This window comes from Bos mutus, chromosome 22 (genome assembly GCF_027580195.1).
Source record: "Bos mutus isolate GX-2022 chromosome 22, NWIPB_WYAK_1.1, whole genome shotgun sequence".
Classification (NCBI taxonomy): Eukaryota; Metazoa; Chordata; class Mammalia; order Artiodactyla; family Bovidae; genus Bos; species Bos mutus.
This window is the reverse complement of record NC_091638.1, coordinates 70,710,525-70,728,534: the sequence shown is the minus strand read 5'-3', so window position 1 is coordinate 70,728,534 and position 18,010 is coordinate 70,710,525. Positions and strand designations below refer to the sequence as shown.

Below are 18,010 nucleotides of genomic sequence, written 5' to 3'. Positions count from 1 at the left end.
GCCACACGCGCCTCCCACTCCGTCACCCCCCCCCCCCCGCCGCCACCGCCAGTCCCGTCTGATCCGATCGTGCTGTCGTCTTAGGGCTTGTTAGCTAGTCTCTGTCCCTTAGTTTATTTATTTTTTTGTCCTTTAGTTTATACATGCAGCCACTTCTTGAGGGGAAAAAAGCCAGAAAGGAAGAAAGGAGAATCTTGAAACGTGAACTCCTGCTGGCAATTGTCTTTCTGGTTAGTTAACAAAAGGACTTTACAAACCCAAGAAATACAGTTAACCCAAGCGCTCCTATTTCCTCAAGCCTTCAACTTCTACCCAGCAACACACACTCTGACCTCGCCTTATTGGCCAGCTTGAATCGTCATCTGCAATTCTGATTGGTCTTCTATGATCTTGCAGTTTTGTTTTTTTTTTTTTTTCAATTGGCGAAGCAGCCAGGGGTATTCCCCTCTCCCCACTGGGTTGGTCCGCAGGGGAGGCTAGAGAGGCGGGGTCGTGTCTGTGGGATTCCTTTTCCCGGGCCGCTTCTGATTGGGCGCGTGGTGCAATGCGCGCGACCCTTCAGACATCAAACTCTCGGGAGGCTGGACCCTGCCCTCTCCGTGCTCCCGGCTTGTAAAGCGAAGTGCGGCGAAGAGACTACGGGTTTGGCCTGTTGCAGGCGGGCGGGGAGCTGGCCGCTGGTGGTAAGGGGGCTTGCAGCTGGGCGGCGCTACGGCTGTACCACCATCGGCCTGTGGTTGGGGTGCACGGACTGCGTTCACCTCGGTTCTCCAACTCCCGGCCCAGAAGTCAACGAATGCTGTTGAGTAAGGGCAAACAAAGAGCTGGGATGGAGGCAAACCCCCTAGACCCTTTTTAGCAGTTATTCCCGCCTACTCCCTTCCGCTTCCGAGTCAGGGAGGTGTGTCCGAACGAAAGGAGGAAACAAGAGCCGCCGGCGTTCAGACGCGGGCCACGATTCTTTAGTTACTGCGTTATAGTTTTCGTGTTTTTTTCTTACCCGGGAGTCGCCGCTTTGGGAAATCAATTAATCTCAGGCTTTGCTGTTCCCACATCTACTTCCTGATCAGATGCTTGCACTTCGAGAGATTAAAAAGTAACTGTAGAGAAGAAAGGAAGGGGCTGTAGTAGAATCAAGCAGTCATTCCCTGAGAGGCCTCCTGGAGAAGGAAAATTTCCTTGCTGTTTTAAGTCAGCTGCCAAAATTCGTTGCTTCGCTCCTATTCCTAGAGCTTCGGTTGTTCTTTCACGTCCCAATTCCTCAAGAGCACTGGGCGACAGAGTTATGGAGAAACGCCTGCAGGAGGCTCAGCTGTACAAGGAGAAAGGGAACCAGTGTTACCGGGAAGGGAAGTACCGGGATGCTGTAAGTGGGTACCATCGAGCTCTGCTGCAGCTGCGGGGTCTGGATCCAAGTCTGCCCTCCCCGATACCTAATCTGGGACCTCAGGGCCCGGCCCTCACACCTGAACAAGAAAACCTACTTCACACCACCCAGACAGACTGCTACAACAACCTGGCTGGTAAGAACAGGGCCGACGGGAGGGTACAGTGTCAAGGCCGGTATATGAAAGTTTGAGAATATTGGGAAAAACACTGACGGCTCTTCTGTCGTTATCTAGTTATTCTACCATGAATTGCAATATACTTTCAATCTATGGGGCTCTAATTGAGTTTCGGTGCTTCTAGACTTCACTTGGAGAGTTTGATAAACACAACTTCTTGAGCCTACCATGATTCCGATCTAATAGGTCTGAGGTTTGTGAGTTGTGTGTACCAATTTGCGTTTCTATCAGACTCCCAGGTGATGGCTAATAGGTTTAAGAAATTTTGCACGACTTCCTGGTGGCTCAGACGGTAAAGAGTCTGCCTGCAATGCGGGAGACGTGGATTCAATCCCTGGGTCGGGAAGATCCCTTGGAGAAGGAAATGGCAACCCACCCCAGTATTCTTGCCTGGAAAATCCCATGGATGGAGGAGCCTGAAGGGCTACAGTCCATGAGATCGCAAAGAGTTGGACACGATCGAGGAACTAACACACACAGAGAAAATACTGAACCTGATGCTGAGCTCAGCTTGTTTGTACACTGGTACCGAATCAAATTTCACAGACAGAGTTTTGGGTGAAGTAGAAAAGAATAGCTCTTTTGTTTTGCCAGGCAAAGGGGAACAGAGCAGGCTCCTGCCCTCAAAACCACGAGTCCCCACCTGGGGAAGATACTGTGAGGTTTTGTATAAATTGTCCAAAGAATGTAATCATCTCATGGACGTTTTTTCTAATGGGTTGGTGGTGAAGTAAGTAAGGCTAAGCATCATTGACCTTCCAGTTCAGCTGGTCTGGGGTCTACACTGCTCCTGGGTGGCATACCATTGTTAATTGTTAACTTCTCCCACCTGGAGGTCGTTTCTGTATCCACAAAATAGCTTAAGATGTTGTTGAGACTGTCTGTTGGGGAAACAGGACCTTGCCTCAAGGCTGCTCTTGACTGTTTCTCCTTGGTCTCCCAGCCCCACCCTTCCCTAATTAACAATTGCTTGAGTCTGCCCTTCAGACCTCAGGGAAGGTCGTAGAGGCTGAATGCAGACTGTTTCTTATAATCGAAGAAATGGCAGACACAAAGCCCTTGTGCCCAGGAGCCCCAAAGACCCTGCACAGTATCAAACCTATGTTTAGACTGTTGTTTCTTTAATATTTAAAATTTAGGAAAGAAGGCACTTGCTTCAGCTGGTGGTGTAAGTCATCCATCTTAGATGTTTTGGATAGCTTTTTCCTCATTTTCCTGCTTCCTATATAAAGCAGCTAGATGATACCTTGGGTAACTTGTACCTTCCATATCCAGCTGGCCTTGCATGGAGAAATAGTCCAGAGTTAGTATCACTAGGATTCATCTGCTGAAAGAAAGGAGACTTCTGAAGTCTGTTCTGTGGCAGGCAAAGTAACCATAGAGCTAATTAAGTTTGTTTTGAAGTATACACTTTGTAATCATTGTTTAAATTTTTTTCCTTTTTACTACCCTGGTCCTCAATGATTTGGTGAAATTCTAGCTGTTTTACAATGTGTGTCCAAAGCTATTCTTAGACTCAAGTAACCGTAATTATAGTAGCTACTATTTCAGTTCATTCAGTAATTATTTTTTGAATAAATTAATATTTATTGATATACTGAGGATTGGAGAAGGCAATGGCACCCCACTCCAGTACTCTTGCCTGGAAAATCCCATGGACGGAGGAGCCTGGTGGGCTGCAGTGCATGGGGTCGCTAAGAGTCGGACACAACTGAGCGACTTCACGTTCACTTTTCACTTTACACTTTCATGCACTGGAGAAGGAAATGGCAACCCACTCCAGTGTTCTGAAGCCTGGAGAATCCCAGGGACGGGGGAGCCTGGTGGGCTGCCGTCTATGGAGTCGCACAGAGTTGGACATGACTGAAGTGACTTAGCAGCAGCAGTAGCAGTAGCAGCATACTGAGGATATTGCAGTATAGTAAAACAGATAAAGGTCCCTGCTGTCATGGGGAGATGGATAGTTAACAAAAGAAGTAACTTGTGTATTAGACGATGTTGACTGAAAATGAGGCACAAGGAGAGAGTTTTGAGTTAAGTTTTACTTGGGGCAAAATGAGGACTGCAGCCCAGGAGACAGCACCTCAGACAGCTCCAAAAAAAAAACTGCTCCAAAGAGGCAGTGTGGGGAGGTTAGTATATAAGATTTTCGTGAAGGGGGAGTTCAATCTAAAGACCTGTTTTCTTGGGGCACAAAGTGCCTCATTCTGAACTCCCTCAGGGCGTGTCAAGGCCTACAGCTGCAGTAGCCCAGGATTCAGCCTCCTCCTGTTGGCAAGCACCAATTTGTAGTTGACAAAGATGATAAGTAATGTGGAAACGGATAAAGCAGAAAATGGGTGTATGGACTTCCCTGGCAGTCCAGTCATTAAGACGCCACGCTTCTAAAGCAGAGGGTGCCAGTTCGATCCCTGGTGGAAAAACAAAGATTCCACATGCAGCGTGGCATAGCCAAAAGAAAGAAAATGGGAATAGTGAGTGCCGTAGGCATGGTAGTGGTCAGGGAAGGCTCATTAAGGTGACATTTATGAAATGCCATGTATAAGCCCTTGATACACATATACATATAAACCTTAAGTATCATAGCAATCCTTTGAGGTAGATTTAAGGAACATCTAGTAAGTGGTGGAGCTAAAATTAAACCTGGCAAGTCCAACTTTTTTGTGGCTGTGCTGGATCTTTGTTGCTTCGAGGGCTTTTCTCTAGTTTGGCGAGCGGGGGCCACTCTAGTTGAGGTGCTTGGGCTTCTCATTGGGGTGGTTTCTCTTGTTGTGGCTCATGGGCCCTAGATCACAAGCTCAATAGTTGTGAGACATAGGCTTATTTGCTCTGGCATGTGGGATCTTCCCAGATCAGGGATCGAACCCATGTCTCCTGTATTGGCTGGTGGATTCTTTACCACTGAGCCACCAGGGAAGCCTCTGTACTTAAGTTCTTATTGCAGAATACTGTATGTTAGAGAATAGAATACACCTTGGGGAATTGGTCAGAAATCAAGGAAATGAGATACATACTCATCTTGACTGTCCAGGTGGACCTGAAGGCAGAGACTGGCTTATCCATCTGTAGACCCTCTGCTTGGAGGCGCTTGGTAGATGTTTCCTAAAGACTCACTAAAATTAAGAAATTTCACTTACATGAGAGTGAAATTTATGTGTTGGGCAGTTTATTTATAGTACCTCTCACCTTCACAAAAATTCTGCAAGGTAGTAATGATTTTCCCTACTTCATAGATAAAGAAATCAGACCTCATCGCTAAAACCCTCCAATGGCATATTATTGTACTTAGGAAAATATTCAAACTCTGACCTTCACCTGCACAACCTGACGTGATCTGGCTCCTCCGTAGACTGAATTCACAAAGCACACACCCACCTTCCGGCTGGGTAGGATCTCTTCTCTTGGCTAGAATGCCCTGTCCCTTGAATGACCCTGTCATTCAGATCTTGGCCCAAAAGTCACTTTCTCAGGGACGCCTTCTGTAATCAAGCATCACTCTGACCTCATTCAGTCTCTGTCCCAGTACAGTTCTATTTTCCACAAAGCACTAATAAATAAGTGAATTTGTTAGTGTGTTCCTTCTGCCTGGGAATTAGGATGCAAGCTCTACTCACTCACCAAGGTGTCTGTCTTGTTCCTCTTTTTCTCCTGCTCCTGCCTCCACCTAGCACATGGTCATTACCCCAGAACTAGTTGTAGAATGAAGGAACAATGGGTTACATCATGGTAACCCATCATTGATGGGTTAGCTGACGCTGGGGAAATACTTAAGTATGAACCATATGGCCACTTGGTGGGGATGTTGTAGAAGGGACGCAGATACAGCCCTGATACTCCTTCCTTCCCAGCACATGATTTAATAATGCTGTGTGTAATTCCCACAGTTGTTAAACAGGAAATGCATTTCCCTTCTTAATTACAGAAAGACAGAACATTGACCTGAACATTGTCTCCTACACAGATTTGTATTTTGAGGTCCCATCCTTTTATCTAAGGAATTTGTGAGATAATATATCATCATTGAGAAGGGTAATTTTTGAGTTAGTCTTTGGTTCAGATTTCTTACTCATTCCACCTAAAAGCTGTGGGATCCTAGACAAGTTACTTTACCTTTGTGAGCCTTGATTTCTTCATCCATTAAATGGAGATGCTAACACATACTGACTTCAGAGGGTGGATGAGAAGATTAAACAAGCCCCTGGCACAGTGCTTACTGTTTACTCACACTATTAATGGCAGTCGTTGTTGTTACTAGGACTTCAGGACAAGAATTGTGAAATGGGAGAGTCAAGATAGACAGAGAGCCTTGAGTAGAAGAGAGACAATGAAGAGTTTTAAATAATTTCTTTTTTCACCACGTGGCATGCTAGCGATCAAACCCCTGCCCCCCGAGAGTTCCAACCACTGGACCGCCAGGAAAGTCCCCATAAATTTAAAGTATAGTCTAATCAACTTTTTAAAAATTATTGATTTAATGTGGCTGCGCAGGCTTTTCTCCAGGTGTGGTGCCTCGGGCTTCTCTGTTGGGTGGCTTTCTCTTGTTGCAAAGCACAGACTCTAGGGCACTCGAGCTTCAGTAGTTGAGCTCCCAGGCTCTGGAGCACAGGCTTAGTAGTGGTGGCACAAGGGCTTAGCTTCTCCGTGGCACGTGAGATCTTTCCGGATCAGGGATCGAACCCGTGTCTCCTGCATCGGCAGGCGGATTCCTAACCACTGGACCATAAGGGAAGCCCTAGTCTTATCAACTTTTATAGCTGGGCCTGACCCACGCTAGGTATTGGGTTGGCCAAAAACTTCGAGTTCTTCCATAACATCTTACAGAAAAACCCAAACAAACTTTTTGGCCAGCCCAACACGCAATGGGCATTTGACAGATAGTGAAGTAAACCGTGAGGTGTGTAAAACTTGTATCCACTGCTGTATCCCCAGTGGCTAGCATGATGTCTGGCGCACGGTGGACATGCAGATGCATTTGCTGGGTGAGTGAGTGTTGCTGTAGCATCCTGGATTTGGTGCTTCCTTGTGTTGGGCGATGGGGCATCGTGTAACAAGGTCCTCTTCTCTCTTCCTTCCGTTTGCTGCCATTAGCCTGTCTCCTTCAGATGGAACCAGTAAACTATGAACGGGTGAAAGAATACAGCCAGAAAGTCCTGGAGCGGCAGCCTGATAATGCCAAGGCCTTGTATCGGGCTGGAGTGGCCTTTTTCCACCTGCAGGACTATGACCAGGCCCGGCACTACCTCATGGCTGCTGTCAATAGGAAGCCAAAAGGTGAGAGAAGGGGGCTGAAGTGGGAAGTACAAAAAATAGTCCCACTGAGGTAGTATCTGTGGGAGAGGATTTTAGTTCATTTTCCAATGTATTGAATTGTGAAAATAAGTAATAATATATTCACACGTTCAGTATTTAAAAAGTATAAAAAGGTGTATGACGATGTATAACAAACAGACCTTCTACTCATGAATTCCAAGTTTCAGTTCCTAGATGGAGACTAAAATAGGATCTAGATTCCAGTGAATAAACTTGATAATCCTTGTTTCTACCAGTTTTCCAGCTGAGGTCTGGCTTTTGCATGACTGTCCTTTCATCCTTTAGCTCAGCTAACCCCAGGTATGACCTAGAAGAACAGGCATCCTGAGAACTTGAGGCTTGTTTCCAAGGCAAAAAGGATATTGTTAAGAGAATGATAAACTTGTTCCTGTGTTGGTGGTTCAGCTCTGAAAATTGTCTCCCATTTTGCATTATGGCTTAGAGCAGCTACTGAAGTGAGGGGTCCCCAAACGTAAAATAACTCAGCAGCACCACTCTAATTGAATGGAAAAGTCATTAAAGTGTTAGTTACCCTGGTCTCTTGCGTTGCAGGCAGATTCTTTACCATCTGAGCCACCAGGGAAGCCTGGAAAAGTCATGAATTAATAAAGATATAAAATATGAACCATTGCTCATGTTTCTTTCAGGTACACAGATTAACTGCCATCCATGTATAGTAGGTTTAGAGGCTGTGCTCTTAAAATTACTGTTTCTTCAGATGCTTTTCATTATTAAGTTAGAAACCAGCTCAGCCTTGTACAATAATTTTTTAAAATATATATTTATTTATTTGACTGCATCAGGGTTTATTGCCACGTGTGACCTCTCTGGTTGTGGCACAGGGACTCAGTTGCCCCACATGTTGTTGAAAATAGGTGATAATACATGTTGTGGGACAGCTAAGTCCCTGTGCCACAACTAGAGAGGATCTTAGTTCCCTGATGAGGGATCGAACCTTCGGCGTTGGAAGGTAGATTCTTAACCAGTGGACCACCAGGGAAGTCCCTGTACGAGATTCTTTAGAGATTAAAAGTGGTATTAATGAAGGAAATGTACGTTGCATAGAATAGTTGTGATATACGCAGATCTTAGAAATTTTCAGAAATGGAAGGGTGTTCACAGTCCTCTCCTGTCTGGACGCACAATTACGGGTCTGTCTCTGATTGCCTCCTTTGTCCTGTTCTAAGACGCCAACGTCCGGAGGTACCTTCAGCGGACACAGTTGGAACTCAGCAGCTACCATCGGAAAGAGAAGCAGCTCTACCTGGGCATGTTTGGTTAAAAGAAGAAAGATACTCCTCCACTTGAACTTAGATGAACCATTAGAGACCCATCAAAGGGAAACCTGAGCCTCAGCAAGAGAAATTACCCCCACACCTCTGACTGAGGTGAACTTCTGTTTTGCTTCTAGTGCTGCACAAACTCTTCTATCACTTACATAGGCTGTGTTTTTGTTTCCCCATCTTTCTATTTATATGGCTTTTAATATATGGTATTATATATCAGAAACATTTGCCTTGAGAAATACAACCAGAAAACACTCATCAGTTATAGGTGGATTAATCATAGCTCTGGCATAGATTTTGATGATAGATGTTGGTAGATGTAGTCATATACAACGGATAAGGCTTAGCAGAAGATGAAGTAATAAGGACAGGCAGAAAGGAATGTTTTCCCTTCGTTTCCTCAGATTTCTAAAGCCAAAATGGGAAGCCCTTACACAGGTCACAAACTGGCAAATACATACTGTAAAACTAGACAATAATAAATTGGACCCACATGCCTCAAAATGAAAGATTTAAAAGTAACTACTTCATTAATTCCTTTTTCTTAATGTTCCACATACATTGAGATTCTTTATCCTCCACAAAAGTATCTAGTTCCTCTTGTTTCTCTTGATAATTTCTAACTATTGTAGCCTTGCTATTGCTCACACTCAGATCATTAATATAGTATACTTATTTATTTTTTTTTATTAAACCCTTCTGTCTTAAAACCCCTGGAGTCAAGCATCTAAGTATATATTTTATAACCTTTCAAAAGACCTCATGCCAGAAAACTTGTAAACGCTTGAATTTTTAAGTTGCATACCTATAGGATGCTCATTTCTCTAAGAAAGGCAAGAGTTTACCAAGTCTTCTAGAAACAACGCGACAAAGAGCAGGATAGAAACATAGATCTGTTTTTTACCTGTCACCTTGTATTTTGTAAGAACTCCATTCCTTAAAGAGGAGGGAAACAGTGAGGAAAGGTTCTCTTTCCTTTGTGCCTTTTAAGCACCGACAGAACTTTCTGGAAGCTTTGTTGGGCACAGGTGCAGGCTGCAGATCTGGTACAGCCATGGCTCCGTAGGAGGCTTCCTCAACCGGAGCACCTTTATCATTCTGCACACTTATTCTAATGTCCACAATGTATGAGTTGTACAAGAGTAGATGAGGCCATAATAGCTCTGCCTCTGTATTTATGAATGAAAGGAATAAGGACATGTCATTAGCCATCATATAAACACAGTTTACAGACAAAAACTTCTTGGTCTTGCCAAGTGTACATGAGCTCTTCTCTCTTAATCAGTAATGTGTCTCTCTTGATGAACTAGGCTCCTCTTTGTATCTCCCTGTACTCTTAAATAGTACAACCATCAGCTTATAACAAAAAGTCTTTATACCAAATAGTCTTTTAAGTCCAAGGACACAGCTAACAAAAGAGGAATATTTTAGTCCTCTTCCAAGCTTCTTAAATTTCTAAGCCTAGACTGTTGCCAAATTATGTCATGGTTGTGTGTTATCTTTGTTTGGGGCTGGTTTTGCTTTCTGATTTTCTCTTTTTTCCCCACTAAGACTTGATGTTATAGTAAGCTATGTTCTGTATCAATGAGGAAAAAATAAAGCTGATATTTAAAAATGTATTGTAGATGTATATTGTACTAATCTTTTTTTTTTTTTTTTCTTTTTTTGCATTACTAAGAGACAAAGTGGTCAGACTTACATTTTGGTCTTTAATTTGAAGGCCAGCTCTAACAAAGATGCTAATGAATGGGAAAGTGGACAAAGGTAGGCAGTCAGATATGGGTCTGGAGGAGGCCTGCCCAGCCCACATCCTGAAGAAATCAGGTAGCTAAATCTGTGTACTCAGAAGTTTGTGGAGGGGGAAGCAGTGCACCTTACCAGTCCTTAAGGGTTTCCACACAGGATTTGAGGGTTTGATTTTAGAGAAAGCATTCATGGTGATGTGAAGATTCGTACTTTGGCACATAAGGAACAATTAAGAATGGCATTCCGCCAAATTGATACCCACTATCTTTACAATTTTGCCAAAATAACACACACCTATATTACTTTTTAGTCAACATTTTATTTAAATATATATTTTGAAAGGAATTTTTGGACAGAGGAACATGTTAAATGATATCATGGGAAGGTAATCAGCAAACCCCAGACTGAAACCATAAGATGCAAAAACCAATTTCTGCAATAAATTGCAAGGAAAAGGAGAGGGGATTTTATATCTTAAAAAGAGGTTTGAGACACATCAACCAAATAAATATGACTCTACTTTGGATTCTTATTTGAAGAAAACTAAGTTTATAAGACTGAAATAATGAAAAAAAATTATATGTATAGGTCTCCTCCGAAGTCCTGGCACAGAGCTCCTAAAACCCTTAGAATTTGGATTCTGATTTGAGGAAAAAAAAAAAAAGTATGGGACAATCAGGAAGCTCTGAACAGGAATTATCAGTTTTGTTGGGTGTGATCATAGTGGTTGTTGGTTTAGTCATTCAGTCGTGTCCGACTCTGACACCATGGACTGGATCCCACCAGGCTCCTCTGTCCATGGGAATTTCCCAGGCAAGATTACTGGAATGGGTTGCCATTTCCTTCTCTAGGGTATCTTCTGACCCAAGTGATCATGGTATTTGGTCCTTTTCTTTTTTCTTCTTTAAGAGTCCTTTTAGAGATGGCATGCTGAAATTGCTTACTGATAAAATTGAGGTGGGGACTTTAGAGCACTTTATATCATTTGCCCAAAAAAACAAAACAACCAACCAACCATAAAAATAAGTATTAGAAAAAAAAAAATAAGTATTAGTATATAACCAAGTAAATCATCTTTGGAATCGCTGGCTTTGGAGAAATTGAAATCAAATGTGAAGGGCTAAATGGTGAGTATTGTGAAGCTAAGGGCAAGTGAAGGCATATGCTTATAGCCAATTAAGAAAAGATGTGAAATCCTAAGCTAGGAATATGTTTCTAAAACTGAAGAGCAAAGGTTGGTTGTCTGAAAACTTAAATCAGCTTGGAGCTCAAAAGCAAGTAACTTCTTGGGGTTAAACTCTTAGTAGCCTGGGGCCTGATCCATCCCACCATTGGAGGCCGATTTTGGCTCAGTAGAAGTAATCATTAGTCAGTGATAAGGGTTGCCCAACAGTTAAATAGATTTCCTTTAGGGATAGTGAGTTCTCTTTCAAGCAGAGGTTCAACACTTGGCAAAAGGAGGATCCAGTGTTGGACTAGAGGTTAGATGAGCTGACCTATGTCTCCTTGAATCCATGGATGGGGCCGTCAAGAGAAGTGGAAACCAGAGAAACTTCTCTATTGATCACACCTCTACGGACAGGCATAAACCGTTCTTGGTGTCCAGCAGATGGATAAAGAGAGGCAACTGTGGCAGTAAGTGTGTTGGCTGCTGCTTTAAATGTCTTACAAATTCCTAGCTGCTACCTCCAATGAAGAAAGCATTCCATGCTGGGAACTAAAAATAAATGCTCTTCAGGAGAGAATGTCACCAAGTAACAGATCCTCTTTAGTTTGTATTGCACTTGGCCAAGACAGTAACAATGGTTCCTGTGTCCCCCAGATGTCCAGAGAAATTATATACATGATATATACATATACACATATTATGCCTTGCTTTTAGGAACCATTCTGAGGCAACCGATTTCTCCTCCCCCCGCCCACCCCCAGCCCCATGTCTTTTTAAAAAATTGACAGATAATTCACAATCATAAAGTTCACTCTTTTAAAGGCAACTGATTCTTATAGGCAGTTTGACGTGATAGTTACTCTAGGAAAGACTTTGGAAAAGGTGCTCCACTCAGCTAAAATAGCTCTTACTGGGTTTATGTACATCTTGCCTTGTTTCACCAAGGAGTTAAGGCAGTAATGTATTTGCATAAATAAAATTAGGCATTTGAAAGATACAAAGGTTATTCCAACACAAGGAAAACGAAAGGCATGGAATTTACTCCCAACCTTGGAAATGTTAAGCATCAACTTTTGCTCTCCATAATGCACCAGGTAAGGAACTTTCTTTGACCAAATATTTGCTCAGCTCTGTCTCCTTCCTATGACTCAAAAACAGTAGCCTACTAGTAAGAGTTCACAGTGCTGAATGTAATAAATCCAAAAAGAGAAGAAATTCAGGAAATTCACTCATATTTTCATCTAAATATTCCTTCCTGCTTTTTTTGCACTCAGTTCCTTATGTGTCAAAGAGAAAGGGTTTGTGGGGAGCCCTCTGGTCCATCGTACAAATACCACTCTACCACAGGCAGGGGCAGACCCTTCTCCTGGATTTCTAGAATGCTTTATCCTCCATGCCACATCAACACCCCAAGTTCCCATTTCTTTGCTATCTCTATTGCCAGTAACACCTGTGTGATCATAGATGAGTGATATGACCTGTCTAGGCTATCATCACACCTTTTAAGTGAGAAAGTTGGACTAGATGAACTCTGAGGTTCTCTTCCAGTGTTTCTTGCTTTAGTTTTCCCAAGTACCCAGCATTTCCATTTCACAGGCCCTCAACCTCCACACCTACCACCACGGTAGTGTTTCCTGCCTTCCAGTTTGTCGTCTTCAGAGACCTCAATACACATATAAGATGCAGGCAAAAATTTCAAGTCATTAATACGGTATTTGTCGTTGAAACAGTCAACCAAGTCTTTCTACATGGAAAGCAGACAGAAAGGGGTAAGGCAACAAAACCCAACACTCAAAAAAGAAACAGCTTCTAGTTCAAAGTTAACCATCTTCAACAAAGTTTTAAACCAGCATGATGTCATAAGCCAGGGTTCAAATTCTGGCCTGCGCTTTACCTAGTTCTGTGACCTTGAACAAGTTAACGTAGATTGTTCAGTCTCAAGTTTCCTTGTCTGTGGGGAAAAAAATGGGGAGAGGGATAATACCTCAAAAATTGTTGAGGATTAAATGTGTATATGAAGTCCCCAATACAGCCCAGGACACAGGAGCTCAAATACAACAATAAACCATGTTGCTGCTGCTGCCGCTAAGTCGTTTCAGTCATGTCCGACTCTGCGACCCCATAAGACGGCAGCCCACCAGGCTTCCCCGTCCCTGGGATTCTCCAGGCAAGAATACTGGAGTGGATTGCCATTTCCTTCTCCAACGCATGAAAGTGAAGTCGCTCAGTCGTGTCCGACTCCTAGGGACCCCATGGACTGCAGCCTACCAGGCTCCTCCGTCCATGGGATTTTCCAGGCAAGAGTACTGGAGTGGGTTGCCACTGCCTTCTCCCACAATAAACCCTAATTGTGTAAAATAACCTAATTCGTATACTTTTCCTAAGTAAAGTCTACATTACCCTCTACTTATCTCACTTTTTTCCTCCTAAGCAACCTGACCCCTACCCCAAATGCAGGTGTCAGATTCCTAAAAAGCCTGGAGGAAAGCTATGAAAAAATCAGGAGGCATGCAGGTTTGTGGAAGAAACCAGCCAACCGGTTCAGAGAAATACTTTCACTGCCAGTTTTATGGTCCAAAATGCAGAGTGAGAAGCGATTACATCTCAGGAAAATTCCCAGGGCGGCGAGGAGTTGGCTGAGATGCAATACCCATAAAGTCCTCTCTGGCTGGGAAAAGAAAAGGGTAGGAACCTTCAGCCTGGGCAGAATCTTCATTCCGTCCTCAGCAGAGGAAATCAGGTGCTTCCACCTTCCGTGCTGCCCCCTGGTGGCAGCAAGAGCAGGCCTGGCATCGGCTCATGCTCTCCCGGATGTTAGTTTTTGGAGCCAAGTACAAAATCTTTGGGTGGCCCTCCAACACTGCTGTTCTGTCTGTCTGCGGTCGGGGAGCCAGGGAGGGGCTGCGTTCCCAGGACGGGGCCAGCCTCTGGATCCGGTTTGCTGCGTTTGGCCAGGTCCTCATTGTGAGCCTTGCGGATGTGGCGGTACAGGTCCCCTGACTGTGTGTAGCTGCGCAGGCAGTAGCGGCACTCGTAGGGTCGCTCCCGCGTGTGCACTGTGGCGTGACGCCGCAGTGTGTAAGAGCATGAGAAGGTCTTCCCACATGTCTTGCAAGTAGGAACATCCTCAGTAAAACCCCCAAAGCTTCCTGGGGCTGTTTCATACTCAGAAGGCAAGTAGAGTGGCTCATGCAGGGCGGGTGGAGCAGGCAGGGGCGAGGTCACCAGTCCTCGATGATACTGCCCTGGACCTGGCAGCAAATGGTAGGGTAGGTGCGGATCTGGCGGCAGGAAGTGGTCACTGGGCCCCACCTCCTCCAATCCTGCTGCCCGTGGCTCCTCAAAGGCCTCTGGCTGGGGGGGCTGTCCACCATACATGGCTCCTCCAGGAGGGAAGAGTCCCTCGGGGCCTCGAGGCTGTTCCTCTGACACGTCAGGCTCCTCATCAGAAATCACAATTGCTTCTACTTTCACCTGTACCAGCTCAGCTTCCGCGGGGGCTGGAGCCTCGGATGGAACTGGGACTGCAACTGAAGTTGGAGGATAGAAGCCTTGCAATGGTCCTCCAGTTGCCCTTGGTTCTACCACCCTCAGGCTCTCAGAACCCACATCAAGTGGAGCCAGTGGCTCCACTGAAACAGTTGGGAGGCCCGCAGAGAAGTAGTTTGCAGGGTTGGTCTCTGTGGAACTGCTGGGGCTGGCAAGAGAGACATCAGCCACTGGTACAGGAGGTGCCCGAAGATGCGATGACTCAACCTCCACGCCAGGCTGTGTAGTGTCAGCCCCAGCTGGCATCGGTGGCTCATCTGGAGGACAGATAGGTGAGGGAGCTGCAGAGCCTTTCCATTCCCCTTTGCCCCAGGGCCCTGATGTCTCTGCTGATGCCAACGAAGGCTGGGAACCACGGGAAGTGCTGGACAAAAACTCCAAATTAGGGGGTTGTGAGTTGGTTTCTTCTTCCTTCTTGGTACTATCCGCCTCTGCCAGGCCCCGGGCTTGCAGCCGCCGCTTACACACCTTGACAATATCATTCATGTGCAAGTAGCTGGCAGCCGCCAGCACATCCTCCACAGGGGTATCCCCCCTCAGGACCAGCTGGCCAGCATACATAAAGTCCAGAAGCAGTCCAAAGGCCGGGGCTGTGACAATCTCGTTGTGGATACACACCAGATCCCTCTTGTCCAGTTCCCGCTCTTTGTAGAAAAGCTGGAAAAATGGGCTGCAGGAGGCCAGCACAGCCCGATGAGCCAAGAACTGGGTACTACCCACCATCACGGTGCAGTCACAAAGGAAACCCTGGGACCGCTGCTCTCGGAGGCTCTGCAGCAGCTGCTGGCTGTGTTCTGGGAACTCCATAGCACTCCACAAAGGGAAAGGGACCTTAGGAAGATCCTCTCCAGTGGCTCCCTTGGGAAGAGAGGAAAGTGGGTTAGGGTAGGTAACCTCCCTATATATCTTAACGTCAGCTCTGAGCTATTACTTGCCACCCCAAAGCCTCTGGCAGCAGCATCCCGACCCCAAGATGCTCCCTTACATTACTACCCTTCTTTCTCCCAGGTCACACCCAGTGGTCTACTTTTAGCTCCGCCCCTCGGCCTAACCGTAGCAGCAGGCCCCGCCCCGTCCACAAAGCCCCTCCCCGGAAGTCCCGCCCCTTAGGCAGCCTCCGCTTCCTCGATGCCCACCCGGTAGCTTCCAGCACCTCGTCCAACTAGAGTCTCGACCCCAGGCCTTCTCGGGTGATACCTCTTCGCCCTACTCCGGGAACTCCCTGAGCCTCTCTCGAATTCGAGGGGCTAAGAAGTCCGAGGGTGGGAACTAGCAGAGAAAGCTGACCCTCACCCACCAACGAGCAGCCACCGGGAGAGCTCCGCCCCTTCCCGCCTTCTTAGTTTTAAGTGGCTCAAATTTGTCTTCCCTCGTCTCGGATTAGTTCACTCTCTACTAACCATGCCCCCGACTCAGGGCGGTGTCTCCAAGTGGATGCTGGTGGCCGTCGCTCAGGCAGCTAGGCGCCCGATTGGTTAGGGCTCCTGTCCTAAACTTTTTCTTCTCGTCCCGCCTTCTTTGCCTCGGAGCCCTTGAGATTGGCTGAGCTTCTCCATCTACCTGAGGCTGTGGGAGGGCCGGGACCTGTGAGCAGTGGAGCGCGACGCCCTCGGGGCGGGGCTCGAGGCCTGCCACGGCGCAGAGCGTTGTGTCTTAGCAGGCAGCATGTCACCCCGGCTGCTGAGTGTCCGGGAAAAGGAGAACCAAGAAACTGGTGTGGTACCCAGGAGGTCCGAGTCTTAGACTCGGCTCTGCCTAACCGTGAGCGATGGCTACACCTCTCTAATCTGCAGTTGTCTCTTGAAGGTCTCTTCATCCCTCAAAAACTTGAAGATGCCCTACTGCCTTACTCCCCGCAGTCTGATAGATCCAGGCTCCTGGCTCAGCAGTGGTGGTGTCAGAGAACTAGCAGCTGTGTGGATTGTAATGTCCCTAGCCTGAACTCTAGTGAAGAGATGCGTGTCCTTCTCTGTGTCTGGAGCGTAGTGGGCAGTTGCTGATAGGAGAGGAGAGAATGGGCTCACAGCCCTAAAATGTCCCTGGGCATGAAAATAAAGTGTGGCTACTTAAGAAGAAATATTCCAAAGTACCTAGAGGAACCAGAGGAAAGGGCTGTAAATTGGGAGTCAGTGATACCTGCCTGACCTCAGACAGGGACAGTATGTTGACAAGGTTTTTTTAGTTACTGAGTCGCTTCTGACTCTTTGCAACCCCATGAACTATAGCCCACCAGATTCCTCAGTCCTTGGGATTTTCCAGGCAAGAATACTGGAATGGGTTGTCATTTCCTTCTCCAAGGTATCTTCCTGACTCAGGAATCGAGCATGCATTTCCTCCTTTGGCAGGCAGATTCTTTTACTGCTGAGCCACCAGGGAAGCGGGCCATTGGCACTGGTAACTCCACAGTGCGCTTCATCCACTATTCACCCCTTGACCTGCCACACCTAGCATCTCCACTTTATTCTGCAGCCAAGCACTCATCAGATCTAAGTAGAATTAGGGACGGTTCATCTTTCTACCTTCCATCATTGTACTAGAGATATGCAGGCGACACTGCTCTCAGGTTGAGAGCTCACTTCTTCCAGATAGTCTTCCAAGCCATACAATATTTATTGTTTAGTTCAGTCACTCAATCGTGTCTGTCTTTGCAACTCCAGCACTCCAGGCCTCCCTGTACATCACCAACTCCTGGAGTTTACCCAAATTCATGTTCATTGAGTTGGTGATGCCACCCAACCATCTCATCTTCTGTCATCCCCTTCTGCCTTCAAACTTTCCCAGCATCAGGGTCTTTTCAAATGAGTCAGTTCTTCGCATCAGGTGGCCAAAGTATTGGTGTTTCAGCTTCAACATCAGGCCTTCCAATGAATAGTCAGGACTGATTTCCTTTAAGATGGACTGGTTGGATCTCCTTGCGGTCCAAGGGACTCATTAGAGTCTTCTCCAACACCACAGTTGAAAAGCATCAATTCGTCGGCATGCAGCTTTCTTTATAGTTCAACTCTCAAATTCATACATGACTCCTGGAAAAACCATAGCTTTGACTAGATGGACCTTTGTTGACAAAGTAATGTCTCTGCTTCTTAATATGCTGTCTAGATTGGTCATAACTTTCCTTCCAAGGAGTAAGCCTCTTTTAATTTCATGGCTGCAGTCACCATCTGCAGTGATTTTGAAGTCCCCCCCCGAAATAAAGTCACCCACTGTTTCCCCATCTATTTGCCATGAAGTGATGAGACCAAATGACACGATCATAGTTTTCGGAATGTTGACTTTTAAGCCAACTTTTTCACTCTTCTCTTTCACTTTCATCAACAGGCTCTTTAGTTCTTCTTCACTTTCTGCCATAAGTGTGGTGTCATCTGCATATCTGAGGTTATTGATAT

General features: G+C 45.8%; 2 protein-coding genes across 3 annotated transcripts; one reads left to right on the top strand and one right to left on the bottom strand.

Moving 5' to 3' along the window:
* The first annotated feature begins 105 nt into the window (after nucleotides 1-105).
* Nucleotides 106-9,780, top strand: TTC9C (tetratricopeptide repeat domain 9C). 2 transcript variants are annotated; one of them, XM_014481166.2, is made up of 4 exons: nucleotides 106-806; nucleotides 1,231-1,523; nucleotides 6,654-6,836; nucleotides 8,063-9,780. In XM_014481166.2, exons 2-4 carry the CDS (start codon nucleotides 1,286-1,288, stop codon nucleotides 8,155-8,157), a joined length of 516 nt encoding a protein of 171 aa, XP_014336652.1. In that variant the 5' UTR covers nucleotides 106-806; nucleotides 1,231-1,285; the 3' UTR covers nucleotides 8,158-9,780. The 2 variants fall into 2 exon arrangements, with proteins under 2 accessions (XP_014336652.1, XP_070215584.1); XM_070359483.1 differs by having other exon boundaries at nucleotides 109-1,523.
* Nucleotides 9,781-10,200: 420 nt separating this feature from the next.
* On the bottom strand, nucleotides 10,201-16,046 carry ZBTB3 (zinc finger and BTB domain containing 3). Its single transcript, XM_070359402.1, is given in 3 exon segments — nucleotides 10,201-13,906; nucleotides 13,908-15,482; nucleotides 15,922-16,046. Coding segments are annotated over 2 exon segments (1,632 nt in total). The 5' UTR covers nucleotides 15,432-15,482; nucleotides 15,922-16,046; the 3' UTR covers nucleotides 10,201-13,798.
* Nucleotides 16,047-18,010: the final 1,964 nt, after the last annotated feature.